Source organism: Meles meles, chromosome 18, assembly GCF_922984935.1.
Source record: "Meles meles chromosome 18, mMelMel3.1 paternal haplotype, whole genome shotgun sequence".
Taxonomy (NCBI): Eukaryota; Metazoa; Chordata; class Mammalia; order Carnivora; family Mustelidae; genus Meles; species Meles meles.
In genome coordinates this window covers 53,155,667-53,176,211 of record NC_060083.1, presented here as the reverse complement: position 1 = coordinate 53,176,211, position 20,545 = coordinate 53,155,667, and the positions used below count along the sequence as shown (strand labels likewise).

Here is a 20,545-nt window from a genome sequence, read left to right as displayed (position 1 = left end):
AATTCATGGGTCAAAGATGAAGTCATGAAGGAGATTAGAAATATTCTGAGCTGAGTAGAAATGAGAAAAAGAAATGAAAACCCTGATTATCCAAGTGGCGATGTCAGTCAGGCTGGGGAGTGCTCTGTGTGGAGAGGAGCTTTTCTCTGATTCACTGGTTTACTTTGTCTTCAAAGGAACTGCTTTAAATGCTGATGTTAGCCAACAGTTACCTGGGACAGAATAGACAAAAGCTTAGGAATCCTGGATCTCCCTGATAAGATTGATCCTTATAATATGATATGACCAGGCCACCAAGTGTAAATGTCACTGGGCTCTGCAGGAACTGGCCGAATGCAAATGAGATCAGCGTCCAAGAGGGATCACGTGAATGTGATGTTTGGCAGAACCCCCAGAGCACAGGCTGTAACTTCGGAAGGCAGCCCTCGCAGGAACTTCTCACAGAAGTCAAACAGTTAAAGCAGAGTCTGGAGATGTCGTAGAAACCAGGGGAAAATGTGAATTGTTTTCTTCTAAATAAGGAGGTCAGTGGATAAACTGTGCTTCTCCAGTCTTGGCTTTAAAGGTCTCAAAAGTAAGTTCACTGTTATTTTTTCCCTGTTCTGATTTGCATTTGGGGGTTTTCTTCTTTGCTTTTTTTTTTTTTTTCCTCTTGCAAAATTAAAAATAAGCCTTTAGGAACTGAATGCTGACCCTTTATGGGAAAATCATTTTGAAAACTAAAGAACTGTTTTGATGTTTTTGAATACTCAGTGTTTAATATGATGTAAGTGAAAGCACAGAGTTAGAATATAGTGTTTTATGAAAGAGTATGCAACTGCTAAATGATTTTTAACCAGAAACTGAGTGTGGAAATAGGCCAAAATTTGCTTTAAAAATTAGGGAAGAACTGACTATCTTGAGAATTGATTTGTAAACCTGAGTTGTTTTCAAAGTGATAGTTATTTACTTTTGTTGCACAATAATGTGAGGGCATTTTGGATAAACTGTTCTATGACTCTGAGACTGTTTACCAGAAGCATTTACAGAAATATTTGTCTTGTCTCTGGCTCTCATTCTTAGGCTCTGAGAATTTGGGAAACGTTAGATGCTATCCAGAATCTTTTGCTCTATGCACAGAATGTCCTGAATCAGAATAGAAAAATGCCATGTTTCCTTATCACAATACTATTTCAAATGCACTTTATTTCCATAAACAGAGAGTTCAAGCATTTTGTTCTGAATTTAACAACCGTCTAAGAGGAGAAAACTCAAGAGTCCTCACAACCTGGAACTGTCTACTGCATGATAGTAAGGAGTTCAGGTTGTTGTTAGTCTTTTGATAAACTACAGAACATCCATGAGTTGGGAGGAAATGAATACTCATTTCCGACGGAAAATCAAAGGGACTGGAGCCAGACGGAAGTTTCTGTGCTATATTGGGCTGCAGCAGATTCCACAGTGAGAGATCACCTCTTTGGTCTTTGGCCAGCTGATTCTCCTGCCCAGCCTTGCACAGCCCCCTTAAAAATGTCACACGGAAGGGCGCCTGGGTGGCTCAGTGGGTTGAGCCACTGCCTTCGGCTCAGGTCATAATCTCAGGGTCCTGGGATCGAGTCCCACAACGGGCTCTCTGCTTAGCGGAGAGCCTGCTTCCCTTCCTCTCTCTCTGCCTGCCTCTCTTGTGATTTCTCTCTGTCAAATAAATAAATAAAATCTTAAAAAAAAAAAGTCACACCGAAGTCACTGCACTAGGAACGGCCTATAGGGATCGTCAATCCCATATCCCTGGATACCTAACCTAATGCCTTTTTGGGGGGGGGGGGTGAGGTGGGGTGCCCTCTGGGAACTATCTTCCTCTCACCAACTGCCATTGCCTGGACTTTCTAACCTCTTCACGGGAGCCCGCTTCCCCCTACACGTGCCTCTCAGCCTCATCAGCAGACATGTCTAGATCTTTCCCAATGGAAGTGCTCTCTGAGGTTGTCTTGGCTAATGTGGCTCCCATCAGAACTGGCTTCTGGACATCTTCCTTGAGCACTGTCTCTAGAAAGTAGCAGAGCCCTCGGTGTCATCCTGAGGCATGAATGGAATGACAGCTTCAGGCGAGGGCACATCTATTCCTCATCATGATGGGGAAGTTCATGGCAACCCTGTGGTTTCCTATCCCTGGCCAACATGACAGACAAGTGGGAGGAGGAGAACACTTGCCTCAAATTCGGGACTTAAGAGCCAGTTCATGGTGGAGCCGCTGGCTCTGTGCTCTGAAGTCCTGACTCAGCCACCCAAGTCACATCCCTGCCATGCTCATGGGAGGCCAATGACAGATGAGGACACCACAAGAACAAATATATTTTTCCAGGAAAGCCCCCAAATTAGGAGTAAGCATCAAAAGGATAGCTTTTATAAGTATCTTTTGTATCTTTGGGGCCGGAAGAAACCATGGGAGGAAACTTGATAAATTTCAATAGGAGGTAGTATGACTAAAACTAGAAACAGAGTAAAACCATGAGAGACTGTGGACTCTGAAAACCAGCCTGAGGGTCTTGAAGGGGCGGGGGTGGGAGGTTGGGTGAGCCTGGGGGTGGGTATTATGGAGGGCACAGATTGCATGGAGCGCTGGGTGTGGTGCATAAACAATGAATTCTGGTACACTGAAAAGAAATTAAAAAAATAAAAAATTATTTAAAAAAAAGCAGGCTTCAAGTGAGAATAAAACATAGTGAAAGATCATCCAAAATGAAAATTTATACATGACTAAATTCACTTGACTAAATCCAAGCATCTACAGCTTGGATTTCTAAAAATAAATTATGAAACTTTCACTTTTTTTCTGTTTTTAATACACAGAAAAACTCCGTATTTTATTTTTTTTAATTTAATTTTATTTTTTCAGTGTTCCAAGATTCCTTGTTTATGCACCACCCTTTCTTAATCACACGCACATTTAAAAAAATCTCTTTTTTATTTTTTTAAAAAGATTTTATTTATTTATTTGAGAGAGATAGAGAGCAAGAGAACATGAAGAGGGGGTAGGGGGTAGGAGCAGAGGGAGAAGGAGAAGGAGAAGCAGACTCCCCACTGAGCAGACACCCTGATGTGGGGCTCGATCCCAGGACTCTGGGTTTGTTCATGACCTGAGCCAAAGGCAGAGGCTTAATTGACTGAGCCACCCAGGCGCCTTTCATTCTTTTCTAAATGTTTAGTAGAATTCACCAGAGAAGCCATCTGGTCCTGGGCTTTTCTTTGTTGAGAGGTGTTTGATCACTGATTCAGTGTTCTTTCAGCTTCTCTTTTGTTGCTGATTTCTAGTTTCCTACCTCATGGTCAGAAAAGATACTTAGTATAATCTCAATTTGCTAAGACTTGTGTTGTGGCCTGTTGTACAATCTATCCTTGTAGCTGTTGGGAAGTCTTGGATATGTGAGAGCTGCTTCTCCCGTCCTTGAGTGACAGCCTATCTCTGCTTTTTGTCATTGCTGGCTTCCCAAACAAATCTCAGCAGCAACTCACCTTTGCTTAGGGAGAGGGAGGTTTCTCACCCAGCCATGGTGGTAGATGGCAGTTGCTTTTTACTTCATAGCAAGGTCATGTTGTGTCAGCTAAGGTGTGTTTGGGTAGGTGGTGTTGCAACCCACTGACGGTCAAGCCATGGGCACAAGGAGGGCACTGACTTCGCAACAGGGATTCTAAAGGAAACAAAACTCTGGGGGGGGAAACTCTAGAGCCGCCACATTCCTGATCTTGAGTCAAGAGCTATTGAAAACACACAGGGAAACTTTCACCATCCCGGCATTTTGCATTGGAGAAAATCATTTAGTCAGAGCGGGGGGGGGGGGGGGGGGGCTCTAGGAATAGGAAAAATGAACCACTCTGAGACCAAAAAGGAAAGCCTCTTCTTCCTGCGATGTCTATTCAGTCTTCCCTACTGACAAAGCTTTCCATCATGCCGGCTAGCAAAGAAAACTGTTTAAAAACCCCAGACCCATTTTCAGAGAGCAGGCTGCAAAGAATGAATTTTGAGGCAATACATTGATCACTGACACAATGCATGACCAAAAAAATAAGAGAGTAAAGAGTTTGGAAGCGGGGAGAAAAGAAAGCCAGGGGAGTCATAACGTGCTAACCTTAGAACTCACAGATTGCAACGATCAGGCTGGCCCTTTTCTGTTTGCAGGGTGTATCTTCTCATGAAGATGTCCCATTAATGTTATCTTCTCCTTTTTTTTCTTGCTAAACAGGGCAAAATGATGAAGAGAGAGATAAGTGTGTGTCAACAGACTTGGGCATTATTATGCAAGAACCTTCTGAAAAAATGGAGACTGAAAAGAGAGTCCTTTATGGTATGATTCAGTATCCCTGTTACTTCTTATTTACAATATGGAAACATATATTCCCTGGGAAGTAACTAGACTTTGTTTATCTCTCCGTCCAAAAACCAGACCAAAGCAGAAAACCTTTCTTATGAGAGAAGGAGCTGTTCCTCAAACCTCAGTCTGTCTGCAGACATGTCAGTTGACATAGACCCCCAAGTCGAGGTCTAAAGGCACTGAATTCTACCCAGCAATAGAAAAGCCAATAAATGTTTTAAAAGTCAGTGGTCACATGTTTGCTAATGTTTCTACTTATGGACAGTCAGGTTTAGATACTGAGATTCTGAAGGCGTGGTTAATCACAACACCGAAGTAGGGAACTGGTATATTCTCTTTTGAATCACTTTCTCTTTTTTTAAAAAATAAATCAGTCTCTTCAAAAGAGTAGAAAACTTGGAGATGTCATTAGCGCCAAGAAGAAAATTAGCATTAGCTCCTATCATTTTTACCATATAACAAAAATCCTGGTTGAACTTTGATCTCTTCCAAAAATCAGATAGATATAAATTAGTAGTATTTCTAACTAAATCAAAACTTTGCTGTATATCTAATTGTGAATTTCTTCTATCATCATCCATTTAGGAAATAAAGTGATATCTTATTGGAAGTTTGCAGGTGACCCATAATGATAACTAAAAAGACAGTGTTTCTCCGGTTGCCTGAATTGTGCTGAGCTTCTATTACCAGGATCTTGGCATGTAGCCAGTATATTACTACTAAGTTAGCAGTGCCTTGGAACTGTCTCATGTAACACTAAGCTCTCAGTAGAACCAGATAATGGATGAGTAGGTCATACCAGCTGGTAATACTTTGTACTAGCTTTCCACTGTTGCCTCTTGTCCTTTCGTGGTCCGTGCATGTTTTAGACTGGTGCTGTGATCAATACATTTGAATCCTTTTAAGAGCTCATGGAATTACTCAGACTGCTGAACTTTGCACTGTGCATATTTTCAGGAGTTCATAATGTGGCATATATTAAAAGTAGAAAAAATGTACAAGACAAACTGTATGACCAAATGATTGTGGATAACTAATACAAAATCACAATTTTCTTTATTCTTTCTCTTGGATTGTATAGGAATGGTTGACCCCATTGCTCCTCCTACTTTGCTTGTCTGTATATCCTACTAGTCATGAACTTAATGATTTTTCTTCACTGCCTGACATGGACCTGGGACGGGTAGACTCATTTAAAGATTCTGAATTTTCTGTTACATACACACCTGTCACCAATGCAACCCAACAGATAATGAATAAAGTAGCCTTAGCCTCCTTCATGAAAGGTGAGTTTTCTAGCAACCAAGAGGAATTTCTGATGTCAATTTTTGGTTCATTTGACTACAGATGCATGCACTTAGTTTGCATTTCAGTTGATAAACTGTGGTAATTGTCAAAATTTATAGATTACATGAAATTGGGTACAGTCTCTCAACAAAGAAATCTTGATCTTGCATCCGGTTTGGGAAGCATGGAATATAGAGTTTGGCAGATTTTGAAAAGCAGGAGTGTCAAATGGTTGACATTTGGCTGTGGAAGCATTATTACTAGACAGAGATTGTCACTCTAGCATTTGCTGATTATTAGAGACAAAAACAGTGAGTCTTTTCTTGAATTTGATTTTGGAAATTTTATTTCCAGGATTTTACTACCAAAAAAAAAAATGTCTTACTAATCTGAAGATTCTATTGATGAGTGTTCTGTGCTTCAAATTTCCACCCTTCATCGTTAAGATACTTATCAATGAAACATAAGAAGAGCATTATGACTGTCAAGGTTGCTTTCCTGAAGAATAATTTTCTGAGATCAGGAAAAACAGCCTACTGAAGAGACAAGAGTCTCTAGTCTTAGATTCCAAGAACAATTTGACTAAAAATACTTCTGTGACCAGGTCCATAGCACATTTTGCTAGTCATCAACTTCTCTGAGCCACATTACCACCATATTCAAAATAAGATCAATAGTACTATATTTTTTGTGAATACTTCAGTTGAGAATGAGAGAATCCCAATTCAACTTGTCTCAAAGAAAGGAGGGGGCATCTTTTGTCTAACTTTAAGGAAATGAGTATGGATAGAGATGGATCAACAATAGAGGAAAAATGTGTCTCCAATTGTCAGGTCTATAGTATTGTGTACTAGACTTATTCTCTTGTTGGCTCTCCCCAAATAGAAGCAGACTTAGTCTGCAGAATCTCCAGATGTAAGCCCTACCACAAACAACTCCACTGAAAAGTATACAGACCTTTCCCAACTGTTCAAAATTATTTCAGAAATTAGACCCATTGGAATGATGGTCTACTTTGGATTAGTGTTGGTCTTGGTCCACCAAGAACGAATCTCACTGAATAGAAGAATACGGTATTGTCACTGCCATTGGTTGGCTTCCTAGTCATTTTGCAGACTGTATCCAAACCACTTGGTATGTGAGTGGAAGAGTGTCAGTATCCCAAATGAATTTTAGAGTGTTTACTAGAAGGAGGAGTGAATGTCAGGCAAATAAAAGCAATTCTTCTTTGCAAATACAAATGCATACCTCAAAGGAAAATCTACAGTGATTGGCCCATAAATGTGAGTTGAGTTATAATTTAGAAACAATTTAGAGCTTGCACAACTTTGTGGATAGACTAGAAATCTTGAAATTGTACAGTTTAAAAGGATGAATTTTATGTTATATGAATTATATGTCGATTAAAAAAAAGAACATAAAAATGTGACTTGGGAGCACCTAGATGGCTCAGTCAGTTAAGTATCTGACTTTTGGTTTTGGCTCAGGTTATGATCTCAGGACCATGGGCTTGAGCCCTGCATTGGGCTTTGTACTAAACATGGAGCCTGCTTGAGATTCTCTCTTTGCCCCTCCCAACACTCAATAAATACCTATCTACCTACCTACACACATACATACATACGTAAAGTGACTTAGGAAGTATTCAGTATCAATTTTAAACACCATAATTCCCCACCAAGAGTATTACTGTAAGGGGAACTTTTAGGTCTTTCTCCACCCAATCTATATAAAGTCTCTTCTCTTTGCTATCCTACGTTCATGATTCTACTACAGTTTATGTAACCATTAATTTTGTGCCTGAATCCTAACCCCCTACCTGTATTCAGTACCCAGAAGTCCACCTCTGTGTAATCTGCATGTAGTCTCCCACTATTAGGAGTCTCTATGGCCACAGTTCCCAAATTATGTTGGACTTTTCTTCCCTGTCCATGCTCACTTCACACTGCCAGGACAGGTGAATGGATGGTTTGCATCGACACTTGCTTCCCCATCATGCCTCACCAACCACCACCCCCTTACTTCCACCTGAATTTTAATGTCTGCACTGTGTGTCTTTCCTACAAACACTGACTCCCCTTCTGATTCAAGATGGTATTCTGATCTTCATTGTCCATTTAAGGTCTGGTCTCCCTGTTTAGCTCAAGATGTTTGCCCTCATCCTCTGGCTCACAAATGTCCTCCTGGGGCAAGGGGGCTCACAATGCCATAACTTTGTGCCTCTCAACAATATCCTGGTTCAAGGTCCCATGCCACTGGGTTGACAAATATTCATTAAATGACTACTGTGTACAAGGTCTTTACATCAAGTTTATCTTTACAATGAATGCGTTGTTATCTTTGTTTCATAAATAATGTAACTGCAATTATGATATTCTTTAATGCTCTCATGACCTATATTTTATAGACTTTATTCTGTAGTAATAGAATATTATTCTGTATTATATTTTCTATACTCTGTAGTAATATTCTGTACTACTAATATAGATATTATTGTTTATTTTGTAAATAATGGAAATTGAGTGATAAAGCCTATATGACTTACTCAAATCACATGGATTTAAGGATGAGGTTCCAGAAAAAAAAAATAGTTCTATCAAAATACATGCTGCCTTTTTCCTCCACATGCCTCTTCAACACTCCCACCCCAATCCAGGACTTCTTTGCTTTCCTTCTCATTCTTTCAAATTCAATGAGATACCTGTAAGGCATTGAACACAATATCTGCTGAAAGAGGGATTATTTTAGTTATATAAGTATATTCAATTGACATATTTTTTAAATCTTTTCTTCTTTTTTTTAAGTGTACTTACCCTACTGTCAGGATTGCTAAAGGAAAATGAATTTTTATAATTATTTTCATCTGCTATGGACCAAAGCCCAATTGTGATTTAAACACAATGATCTACCATTTGTGGTCATTTTTTTGCTAACATCATAGATTTATTGTAGTATTAATTCTCCTGTGAATAGCTTAATTGGTATGGAATATTATATGTGATTAAAATTGGTTCAAGAACTACAAATGAAAATAAAATAACTAATTTTCCTGTAGTTCTTCTGAAGAGCTGTGTCTTTTCCCAAACTTTATTCTGCCTGACCTACTCAAAGTTGACATTCGATTATGTTTTATTTCTATAAAGAGCTCTAGTGGGGCACCTGAGTGACTCAGTGGGTTAAGCCTCTGCCTTCGGCTCAGGTCATGATCTCAGGGTCCTGGGATCGAGCCCTGCATTGGGCTTTCTGCTTCCCCCTCTCTCTCTGCCTGCCTTTCTGCCTATTTGTGATCTTTCTCTCTGTTGGGTAGATAAATAAAATCTTAAAAAAAAAAAAGAACTCTAGTAAAAATAATTTATCATGACATCCTGAAGTTGGTCTCCTAGTAATTTACTAACTATTATATTCCCTTCTTGAAATGGCAGACGCAAAAGTTTTGGGGCTGTCTGAAGAAGAAAATATTAAAGAATTAATGTCAGATAATCCTGATGAAGTAATACAAGTCATCTTTACTAATACATTCTCATATCACTTGAAATTCTTGCTGGGATACAGAATGCCAACAAAGAAGGAACACTGGGACCATGAAGGTAAGTTTCCAGCTATGTAACTCCAGTGCTCTCCACCACAATTATGGCATAAATTGTACATAAGAATGGATGTTAATACAACAAATTTAAAGATCCCTATCTGCAATGTGATGTCAACAGGATAACCAACACATTTAAGAAATATACACTGGGTTTTGGTTTTATTAACATGCTGTATTAGATGGTTATTACATATGGTTTCATAGATGGATATATACATACACACATTTTCAAATATGCATGTGTACATATACATCTATATTAAATGGAATATGTAGTTGTAATATATTATTGCTAAAGAAGAGTAAATTTGTTTATGGATAAAATAGAAGAAGATTCTCTTCAGATGTCTGAGTAAGCTTATTTTTGAGAGCCCAAAATGAAGAGGGCACCAAATCCAGAGTGATTGATTATTATTATTAATGCTGTATGATTTTGCCAATCTCACTAACCAAGAGATTTGGGTTTTATCTACATGAGAACAGGTGAGAAGATCTTGGGTTTATATGAGATGAAAATTTCTGTATTAATTTGGAACTTGGAGAGACTATATACTCAGGGAATGTGTAGACAAGAAAAAAGGCCAAGATGGTTTTTAAAAAGAATGAAATTATAACTAATTAAGACAATATGTTATTACCATAATAAAACACAGATAGACCAATGAAATAGGAAAAAACCTGGAAAGCTCTCACACAAATTTGAAAGCTAACATATGACTGAGAACACACTGTGACTGGTGCTGGGAAAATCATCTGTCCATAAAAAACAAAATGAAATTATCTCACACTAAACAACCAATTCCAGGTACAGAACTCAGTGGGGGGAAAAAATCCTGCAAACTCTCTAGAAGTCAATATAGGATAATATGTTTGTAACTATGGGATAGAATAGAATTCTTAAACAACAAAAAATAAGTAAACTTAAAAGAAAAGTTTGCTAAATTCCACTAGATCAAAATTAAGGAATTGTCTTTAACAAAAGACATCAGAGAGATAATGAAAAGTTAAGGCAAAACTTGTGATGGAATATTTATATAAGCAAAACTAACAAAAGGTCAATACCAAAATATATAAAGATTTTCTCTGAATAAATAAGAAAAAAAAGCATAGAAATAGGAGAAAAGTGAAAGATATAAATAGGAGCCTCATAGAAGGAGAAACACAGATCAAGAATAAACAGTTGGACCTGCATTAGTTATCAGGGAAATGCATTGTAAAACCACATGTGATATCATTTTATATTTAACCAGAATGGCCAAAACAGTAAATAGAACAATACAAAGTATTGACAAGGATACATAGCAAAGAAAACCCAATATTGTAAAATATTTTAAACATTGAAAATTGAGAAATTTTATTTTTAAGTTGAAGATATCATAATCTGTAACCCAGCATCATGGAAATTTTATTAGTGAAAGTCTCATGCCTGTGTTAAAAATTTGCTGCCTATTCTCCTCTCCTTCTGAGGACATGGAATAATTGCTCTGTAGCTATAATTAGATACCTAGATTCAAGGCATTGAAAAGCAGATGTGAGTTCTCTATACTCTTTCCTCACCTACTTCTGCAAGCCAGATGGAAACTGTCACCTTGGGACCCTTAGATGTGAAACAGAGGGCCTTAGTCCCCTCCTTGCAGATACCTTTGCTGACTCTGTAATGTGAGTGAGAAGTAAACTGTTGCTGTGATAAGACATTAATATTTGGAAGGTTGTTTGTTACTAGGCATATTATTGGCTATCCTGAGTGATACACACATATTCATGAGAAGACTTATGTAAGAACTTTCATAGCAGTGGCTTTTTTTTTAAACAGCAAAAAGAAAAAAGAAATTAAACAAATTATTATCAATGAGAGAACAGATAAATACATTGAATTGTATTCCTGCAATGTGGTTCTACACAATTCTACAAAAAGAAGAAAAAATAGGGTCATTTATATAAATTTCAAAATCATACTATAGAACAAATGAAGCAAAATGGAGAATGATGACTGTAATAAGATAGATGATATAAAGTTTAACAATTTAAAATTACATGTGTGGTTTTGGGATATATTATAGAAGCTTAATGGCATATATAAACACAAAGTTCAGGAAAGCGATTAGCCTCTTAGGAGCTTGCTGCTAGGAAAAGCAGTAAGATCATAGACAATATACAGAGGATTCCAATTGGATTTGTAATGATTTATTCATTTATAAAATTTGGCCATGGGTACATATGTGTTCATTATATCTTTGTTTGTAGGTCTGAAGGATTTCCAATGATTTTTAAATATTTAAAATTTTAATGAAACATGCATTTTGTTCCAATACTCAACTTTAATTTTTCACATTAAATATCACCATCTCTTTAATGCAATTTAATACTCACTAGACTGGTAGACTTTTTTTTTTTTTGTAAGATTTTTTCCTTCAAAAGGTGTTCTGACTGACATGATTTAAGCATAGTAAGTTATCTCCTCTGAACTCCCAGTTGCTCATTATTGCCTGTGTTATATGTAATGTTAGGCAAAGTTCTAGTTCTCAATCCATATGCTTCTCAATCCGTATGAGATCTACTAACCTTTGAAAAATATAAAAAGATTATTTTGACAATACAAAATCATAGAACAGAAGAACTCTACAAATTAAAAAAATTTTTTTTAAATTTCTTTTCAGCGTAACAGTATTCATTGTTTTTGCACCACACCCAGTGCTCCTTGCAAAATTTTTGATGGATGAAGAAAGAGGGAAGGTAGTGTGATAGAGCATAGTATATTCTAATTTAATGCAGAACATCCCCTATAAGTGCTCTGTCTGCTGTGCTTTGAGAATCATTACTCCGGTTTATGTTTTCATAGGCCTTCAGTCAAAATAACATTTATAATGTGTGACCATTGTAAAGTCCACTGTTTCCTATAATAAGGACTGAAATAATCCATAATGATATCTATGGGTTTCTTTTTTTCTCTTAAAGCTCATTGTTTTAAAATAACTGAAAATGTTAGCTGCCAAGTTTCACAATACTGGAAGAGAGGTTTCGTGGCTCTTCAAGCTGCTATCAATGCAGCTATCATAGAAGTGAGTACAAATGTTCCGTGCTAACTGATGTTGCATCCAGACAAATGCTATTAGAGCCCTCAAAATGTTCATGAAATTAAATATAAATGGGTAGCTTTGTTCTTTCACTTAATCACTGGTTTCTTTAGAACAAAGTTTACTTAAGTTTCTATGTGTCATGGTGGGCTACAGATATAAATAAAAGAAAAATTTTCTCTCCCAAGAATTCAGCCTTGTCAGGAAGCCAGGCATATAGTAGGAACATTATTAGAGCCCAAATATCCATCAACTGATGAATGTATAAGGAAGTTGTGATATTTATATATAGATACAGATATATAGAGAGACATAGATATAGATATATAATGGAATATTACTCAGCCATCAAAAAGAATGAAACCTTGTCATTTGGAATGACATGGATGGAGCTAAAATGTATTACGTTAAGCAAAATAAGTCAGCCAGAGAAAAACAAATAACATATAATTTCATTCATATGTGGAATTTAAGAAACAAAACAGATGAACATAAGGGAAGAGAAAAAAGAGGAAGGCAAACCATAAGAGACTCAACTAGAGAGAGGAAACTAAGGTTTGCTGGAGGAGAGGTAGGGGAGGGATAAATGGGTGATGGGGATTAAGGAGGACACTTGTCGTGATGAGCATTGGTGTTGTATGTAAGTGATGAATCACTAAATTCTACTCCTGAAACCATATTACACTACATGTTAACTAACTAGAATTTAAATAAAAACTTAAAAAAAATAAAATTAAAAAACTCTATTAGAAAGGGAGAAGTAGGGTAACAGGGGGGTATAAAGTGTCTGCAAGTAAACAGGCTTAACTTCTCAGCCTAAAATGCCATGGGAGAATTCCTAATTTACATCATTTAAATTTAAATTTAAATTTAAATTTAATGAGGCTTGAGGTAAGAGTTGCCAGGTATATAAGGTCATTAATGTATGTCAGGAACATTTTAAGGCAGGGTTAGGCAGGGAGGTGATAAAACACATAGTAAATTTTGAGAACTGTGAGAAGCTCAGAATGCCTGGAATCAATGGACCAGTGGTGGAACACAGAAGTGAAAATTTAGGCTAACATCAGATCCAGACTTAACTGTTTTGTGTTCAGAGGAAAACAGATGGCTGAAAGAAAACAGAGCATGACATCCATGAATATACAAATTTTGTTTATTAATGTATTTCCTCAGACTGCAACAAATCATTCAGTGATGGAGGAATTGATGTCCGTTACTGGAAAAAATATGAAGATACATCCCTTTGTCAGTCAGGGGGGCATTGAAGCTGATTTCTTCATTTTCTTCTGTATTATTTCCTTTTCCTCATTCACTTATTATGCATCTCTTAATGTTACAAGAGAGAGGAAAAAGATGAAGGGCTTGATGAGGATGATGGGTCTTCGGGATTCAGCATTCTGGTGAGTAAAGCATAGCACAAATAAATAAATGTAGGGATTTAGGAAAAGTGGGCCTCTTCAGAGCATCAGTATTCAAACCTAATCATTTTCTAACTCTTCCCTATGAGTGGGTTATATTGTCATTGATGTAACACTTGCCAAGTTAAGGCTGTGGGTTACTGTGATTCTCAGACTGAAGAAAGAATAGCAGGTTTGGGTTTGGATAGTGGTTGTGAGGTAGGGATAATGAGGGTGGGCCATTGAGTCTACTGGTTGTGAGGCAGGGATAATGGGGGATGGCCATTGAGTCTACTGGTAAGAGTGCAGTAGAAATGGTAGATTTGGGTTTCAAAGTTGATTGGAAATGGAATTCAAGCCAGCATGGGACTGAAAGGGGAAAAAAGAGGTCAAAGACCAGGAGCTCTTTTGAGACTAAAGAGGGGATATGATGGATATATTTGAAGGAACAAACTGGCAGAACAGGCTTGTGAATAGGGGCTGGGTAGTTTGGATATAAAATGCCAGAAGCTGTGTAATTCCAAGCATGGGCAAGGTCCTATGTGAGAGAGAACTTGAAAACAACTTAAAAACATGAAGGTGGTGTTTGTAGTGAAAAGGAAGTAAAATAACACAGAGGCTAGGAAGTCACATGGAATATGCAAATGGCAATAAATTTGCAGTCTGGAAGAAAATGGTATAAGTCGATATTGAACTGCTTATTGAATTAGTATTGGAGGGAAGTATGGCGGAGCAGTGAACTCTAACAGCTCTAGAGCCAGAATGCCTGGATTTGAAATCAGAGTTACTTCAACTCTTTGTTCAGTAGGTTCTTTGTCTAGAAAATAATGATGCTTCTGCATAGAGCCTTTGTGAAAATAGAATGATTTCATATTTGCTAAGTTCATAAAAACACTTTCCAGTGCAGAGTAATTGCTGTACATGTAGGCTGTTGTTTTGTTGTTTTTCTGGTGTTTTGTTTTCATTATTTCATTATACACTTTAAAGAATGTTAGTCAACATGATAAGAGAATTAAACAAAGGAAGGTGAACTATCCTATATCTCTGACGAAATCCATGAAGCACCTCACCTCTAGAGAGGCCCTAAAGAGGAGAAAAGACCTGAGATTCACTGAGGAGTTATGATGTACTTGGACTATGTCCCACTTAGACATAACTTCATTGAGCCAATACTGTGGTATAATTCCCAGTGTCTAAAGCAATTAAAAAAAAAAAAGATGAGGGATTACAGAGTTTGCTTAAGATCACAGAGTGTGAATGCAGCAGAAAAAAATGTTTGAACCAAAATCAAATAGACTAGAAGACTATTTTCTCTTTTTCCCCACAGTCATACATACAGTGTGTGTGTGTGTGTGTGTGTGTGTGTGTGTGTGTGTGTTTGTGCATGTGTACATGTATGTGTGTGTATATTTCTGGAATTAATTTTAGGACAAAAAATATCCATAATTCCTAAGGAATTTTTCCCAAAACAATTACCTTATATTTACATATCCTGAAACTCTATAAGTATCTACTGAAAGAATGAATTTATCAATGAATACTGTTAGCATCCATTCTGGATCTTCCTTTCAGTGGAACATGAAATTCTAAAATAACATCTTGTTTCTATCCTAGGCTCTCCTGGGGTCTACTCTATGGTGTTTTTATCTTCATTATGGCACTTTCCTTGGCACTCATTATAAAATCTGTCCAGTTTTTCATTCTGACGGGCTTCATGGCGATCTTCACCCTCTTCTTCCTCTATGGATTGTCTTTGGTGAGTTGGTGAATTAAATTGCTTTCCATGTCTTTGGTGAGTTGGTGAATTAAATTGCTTTCCATCCAACTCTTACCCTAAGGATCAAGTGTTGGTTTCTAAATAGGAAATTATTCTCCATATCCCTTCTCTTCACCATTTGCTGTTTGCCTGAGAACATCCATGTATTTGATTTGTAGTGTTTTTTTTTAAGATTTGTAATTTTATGTAATGCCAACTTATAGTGCAATTTATAGAGCACAGTTTTATATTATAGACAAAAAAAATGTAACTCTAATTTTGTATATACAATTCCTTATTGTGTTATGCTAAGAATAATCCTTACGGAAATATAAACCAACTGGATCTTCTCTCGTTTTAGATAGCATTGGCTTTTCTAATGAGCGTCTTGGTAAAGAAATCTTTCCTCACTGGTCTGGTCGTGTTCCTTCTCACGGTCTTTTGGGGAAGTTTGGGATTTACAGCATTGTACAGGCAACTTCCTACATCCTTGGAGTGGATTTTAAGCTTTCTTAGCCCCTTTGCCTTCACACTTGGAATGGCCCAGGTGAGAAATAGCCCAACTGTTTGATGGAATCTCAGAAACATTTTTCCTGTCTGGAATTCTGTTGTTTATAGTCTTTTCCATGATTAGCGTTGTCAGATTCAAAGCCTCACTGCAGACTACTGTTATATATATAGATGTTATATATAAAGTTATATATATATAAAGATGACTTTTATATAAATATTATATATAAAGATGACATTTTTTTTCCATTTTATTTATTTTTTCAGCGTAACAGTATTCATTCTTTTTGCACAACACCCAGTGCTCCATGCAAAACGTGCCCTCCCCATTACCCACCACCTGTTCCCCTAACCTCCCACCCTTGACCCTTCACAACCCTCAGGTTGCCCCAACCTCCCACCCCTGACCCTTCAAAACCCTCAGGTTGTTTTTCAGAGTCCATAGTCTCTTATGGTTCGCCTCCCCTCCCCAATGTCCATAGCCCGCTCCCCCTCTCCCAATCCCACCTCCCCCCAGGAACCCCCAGTTTGTTTTGTGAGATTAAGAGTCATTTATGGTTTGTCTCCCTCCCAATCCCATCTTGTTTCATTTATAAGATGACATTTTTTTAAAGATTTTATTTATTTACTTTGGGTGCCTGGGTGGCTCAGGGGTTGGGCCTCTGCCTTCAGCTCAGTTCATGATCTCAGGGTCCTGGGATCAAGCCCAGCATTGGGCTTTCTTCTCAGCAGGGAGCCTGCTTCCCCCTCACTCTCTGCTTGCCTCTCTGCCTACTTGTGATCTCTCTCTCTGTCAAATAAATAAACAAAATCTTAAAAAAAAAAGATTTTATTTATTTACTTGAGAGAGAGAGAGCAAGAAAGGGGAGGGTGTCAGAGGGAGAAGCAGACTGCCTGCTGAGCAGGGAGCCCAATGGTGGACTTGATCCTGGGACTCCAGGATCATGACCTGAGCCAAAGGCAGGTCGCTTAACCAACTGAGCACCCCCTCCAGGTGCCCCAAAGATGATCTTAAAAAAAAAAAAAAGATTTATTTATTTATTTGAGAGAGAGAGAGTAAGAGAGAGGGACAGAGGGATTGGGAGAGAGAATCCCAAGTGGGCTCTGTGCTAAGTGCAGATTTCAATGAGGGGCTCAATCCCAGACCCTGAGATCATGACCTGAGCCAAAACCAAGAGTCAGTGGCTTAAACGACTGAGCCACCCAGATGACTCTCAAAGATGAACTTTTAAAAGCTTTGGGCATACTGAACTCAGCAAAATAAGCCATTTGGTGAGTGAAAAAAACAGAAGGTCAGCATATCATTCTTCAGAGATGATCTAAAGCATTTTCTTTGGCTCTTAATTAAATATGGATTTGATATTGCAGATTGAATTCTAATTATCCTAGCTCTTATTCTGACTTTATAATTGAACAACATAAGTGAATGTATAGACCACTGTATAAAAGAAAATCAAAACTTAAAACCATATTAATTGACGAGCAAATTACATTTCTGCTCATCGAATGTCATTTCTCTTTATCTGATTCTCACATTGAACTCACTTTGCTGTCCCTCCAATTAAATGGCAATGTCAGTCCTTGCATACATATCTGTTATTTGGTTCTTAGTGAAAGGATTATTCATTATAATTTTGAAGGGGCGGGGGGGGAGTGGGAGGTTGAGGAACCAGGTGGTGGGTAATAGGGGGGGCACGTACTGCATGGAGCACTAGGTGTGATGCCAAAACAATGAACACTGTTATGCTGTAAATAAACAAATAAATGAATTAAAAAAAAAAAGACCCATTAACTTGAACATTATACCCCACTTTTCCCACAGGTTCTCCTTAAACACACCAGTTTTGTTTTGTTTTTCTAAGAGCATGAATTCTCTCATGTAGCCATTTTCAAGGAGGACCACACCTTTGTCCTATATCTTATTTGCTAAAAATTTATCTAAGGTTAAGCTCAAATGTCATCTCCTATACTTCCCTGCCTCCTCCTATTAGGAGTTCAGTGAACACTTAGGTAGTCAGGGCCAGGGTCCCCAACAAGAAAACAGAAAGCCAGGCCAGCTAAGAGAAACCACACTAGCATCCTGTTTTATGGACTGCAGAAGACCACAATGGCATCCTGTCTAGCAGCCTCTGCAGAAGTGACTTTTGCAACATCCTGAAACAAAACAATTAACCATAAAATGTGGGGTCACTACCACAAGTTGAGTTAGTTCGTGTCCAAATGTCAACCCAAAAGACCATCAACACGTGGATAACACAATAGGTAGACAGGTGCGTGATCAAAGCCCTGATTGGCACAACTTAGAGACCAATGAACAGGGACCCACACTGAGGATGCTCAAGATACATCTGCAGAAAAGCTCAGAAAAAAACCCTAGATTTGAACACCAAAATGGCAACTCTCTCAGGCCCCCTCCCTCTCCAGGAGCATTGTATGCTCACTCAATAAACTTTGCCTTGCTGCCCACCACTTTTCATCTGGTCTACCTCTTTATTTTGTGAAGTGGCGTGACCAAGAACCACGGGCATGAAGGCAACAAAAATCCTGTAATAGTCCTAATGCTCCAGTTTCATTTGGAACATAATTTAACCACAGCAATTACTAAATTCCATTATAGTTGGGTTACACACCTTCCAAAAGATTTGAGAATTGTAAAGAAGGCAGTTTCACTCCACTTTGTGCTCCCCATAGGAGGCAAAAAGTAGCTCTTACACGTTTTTGCTAAACCCCATTGTTAACCATTTATCGCAAACCTGATGTCCTTTCATTAATTACTTCTTAATATTCAGCTTTTGCGCTTGGACTACGATTTGAATTCTAATGCATTTCCTAATCCATCGGACTATTCAAATCTGATAATAGCAACAAATTTCATGTTGGCTTTTGATCTTCTCTTCTATATGGCACTGACGATTTATTTCGAGAAAATTTTGCCAAGTAAGTACAGATATGATTAAAATTGAATATCATTTCCTAAAGACACATCTAACAACATGTGTTATTTATATTTTGAAAACTACTTTGTGTATTCAAGGCAATGAACAAGGTCTTTGCCAATGGCCATATTAGTTCTTTATTTCTTGTTACTTGACTGCTCAGAACTACAGCTTGAATTTTATTTATAGGGTCACTGATCTTTAAACTTCACTGTGCTCTAAATGCAGTTTGTTTATTTTTTTAAAGTGATGCTTAGAAAGCTATTTCCTAAATACGTCTTTCTTGGTACTCAGTCACGGAAATTTACGGTTGCTTTTGCCTCTTTTGCTCAGTGGTTCCAATTCAACCCTGAGATTATGATTCATTTCGTCAGTGGTAGGACCAGGGCATCTACATTTTTAAAAGTCCCCCCAGAGTTCCACACTAGGAAAGTCAATAGTTCATATGTTTTTACGTCTATAGTAGATTTCAGGTGTTTTCACCACACACACAGAAAAATGATAACCATGTGAGGTGATGATACATTAGTTAGCTGGACGGTGGTAATATTTCACAGTAAATGCCTGTATTAGACCATCACATTATACACCTTCCATATATACAGTTTTTATTTGTTAATCATACTTCAATCAAGCTGTAAAAATTACAGAAATTACTAATGAAATAAACACATTGAGCATTCTTTTTTTTAAGTCAACGACTCAGCACTTGGTCAAAGGATCAGACGAGAAAGGTGAGGGCAAAGGTGCCAAGAAATGTCTAGAAACAGTGAATTGATTGTGTTGTTGTTTTCAGATAATCCCTTAAGAACAGTAACTTTCCGAAGAGTCCATAATAGTAGATCCCAGGATCTACAATTTTGGCTAGAATATTTATGATACACTTGAAATTATTTGTGCCATCCGTTCATTAAGCCTGAATTCTAACAAGGTGACTTTGTTCAAAATTCTGTGAAAGATAAGCAATATGAATGAGGAAAATGAAGATTAACTGCCTAAAATAATAGAATCATGTAATGGTGAATCTAGAGGTAGAAAGGACCCAGTCAAGCTATATGCTTTCATTCACTAGATTTCCTCATGAAGGGAAAGAGATTAAGTCCTAACTGATAATATACCAAATGGCAGTTGTTTAGAGAGTGCTCGATCACTATTGCATGAAGGAATGACTAAACACAGGAAAAGTACACATAAGTTTGAAAATGCATCATTATTACACTGGAGATCGTTGCACAATATTAGTGAAATGTAATTTTTTTTCACGTCATACTGTCTCTCCACTTGCAGGGAAATAGAAATGCCAATTAAATGCAAATACATTGTGGATTAATTTCCAGAAAGGGGGTCATGAAGAGTGAATTTGCTTCAGGGGAAAGTTATTATTTGGGGAGGGGATAAAACATAAATACAAAGGAGGTTTTTAAAAAAATTCCTTTCTGTTAAATTTCAATAAATTATTTTACCCTTTTCTCTCTTTTCTTACAGTGTATCCCTCATTTTCATTAAATCCTGTTCTGTTTCCTCTTGGAATATTTGTATCCAGTGTTACCACTGGATACAAATTCTCGATTTCTCAATTTGTTCTTCCTTTGCGGGCAACCTGACAGTTGGACTCCTAGATAGCATTTGGCATGCGTGGTAAATCTT

General features: G+C 37.6%; 1 protein-coding gene across 2 annotated transcripts in view; it reads left to right on the top strand.

The window, feature by feature from the left end:
- The first annotated feature begins 417 nt into the window (after positions 1–417).
- LOC123929371 (ABC-type organic anion transporter ABCA8-like) overlaps positions 418–20,545 on the top strand; it is a 65,997-nt gene continuing 45,869 nt past the window's right edge. Inside the window, exons 1-9 of one of the 2 annotated variants that reach the window (XM_045984943.1) lie at positions 418–574; positions 4,221–4,322; positions 5,431–5,635; positions 9,059–9,223; positions 12,181–12,284; positions 13,473–13,699; positions 15,311–15,452; positions 15,814–15,999; positions 18,752–18,899. In XM_045984943.1, the coding sequence (XP_045840899.1) occupies positions 4,227–4,322; positions 5,431–5,635; positions 9,059–9,223; positions 12,181–12,284; positions 13,473–13,699; positions 15,311–15,452; positions 15,814–15,999; positions 18,752–18,899 (1,273 nt within the window). In that variant the 5' untranslated portion in view covers positions 418–574; positions 4,221–4,226. The remainder of the gene's footprint in view (positions 575–4,220; positions 4,323–5,430; positions 5,636–9,058; positions 9,224–12,180; positions 12,285–13,472; positions 13,700–15,310; positions 15,453–15,813; positions 16,000–18,751; positions 18,900–20,545) is intronic. The other variant, XM_045984944.1, reaches the window with a different exon arrangement.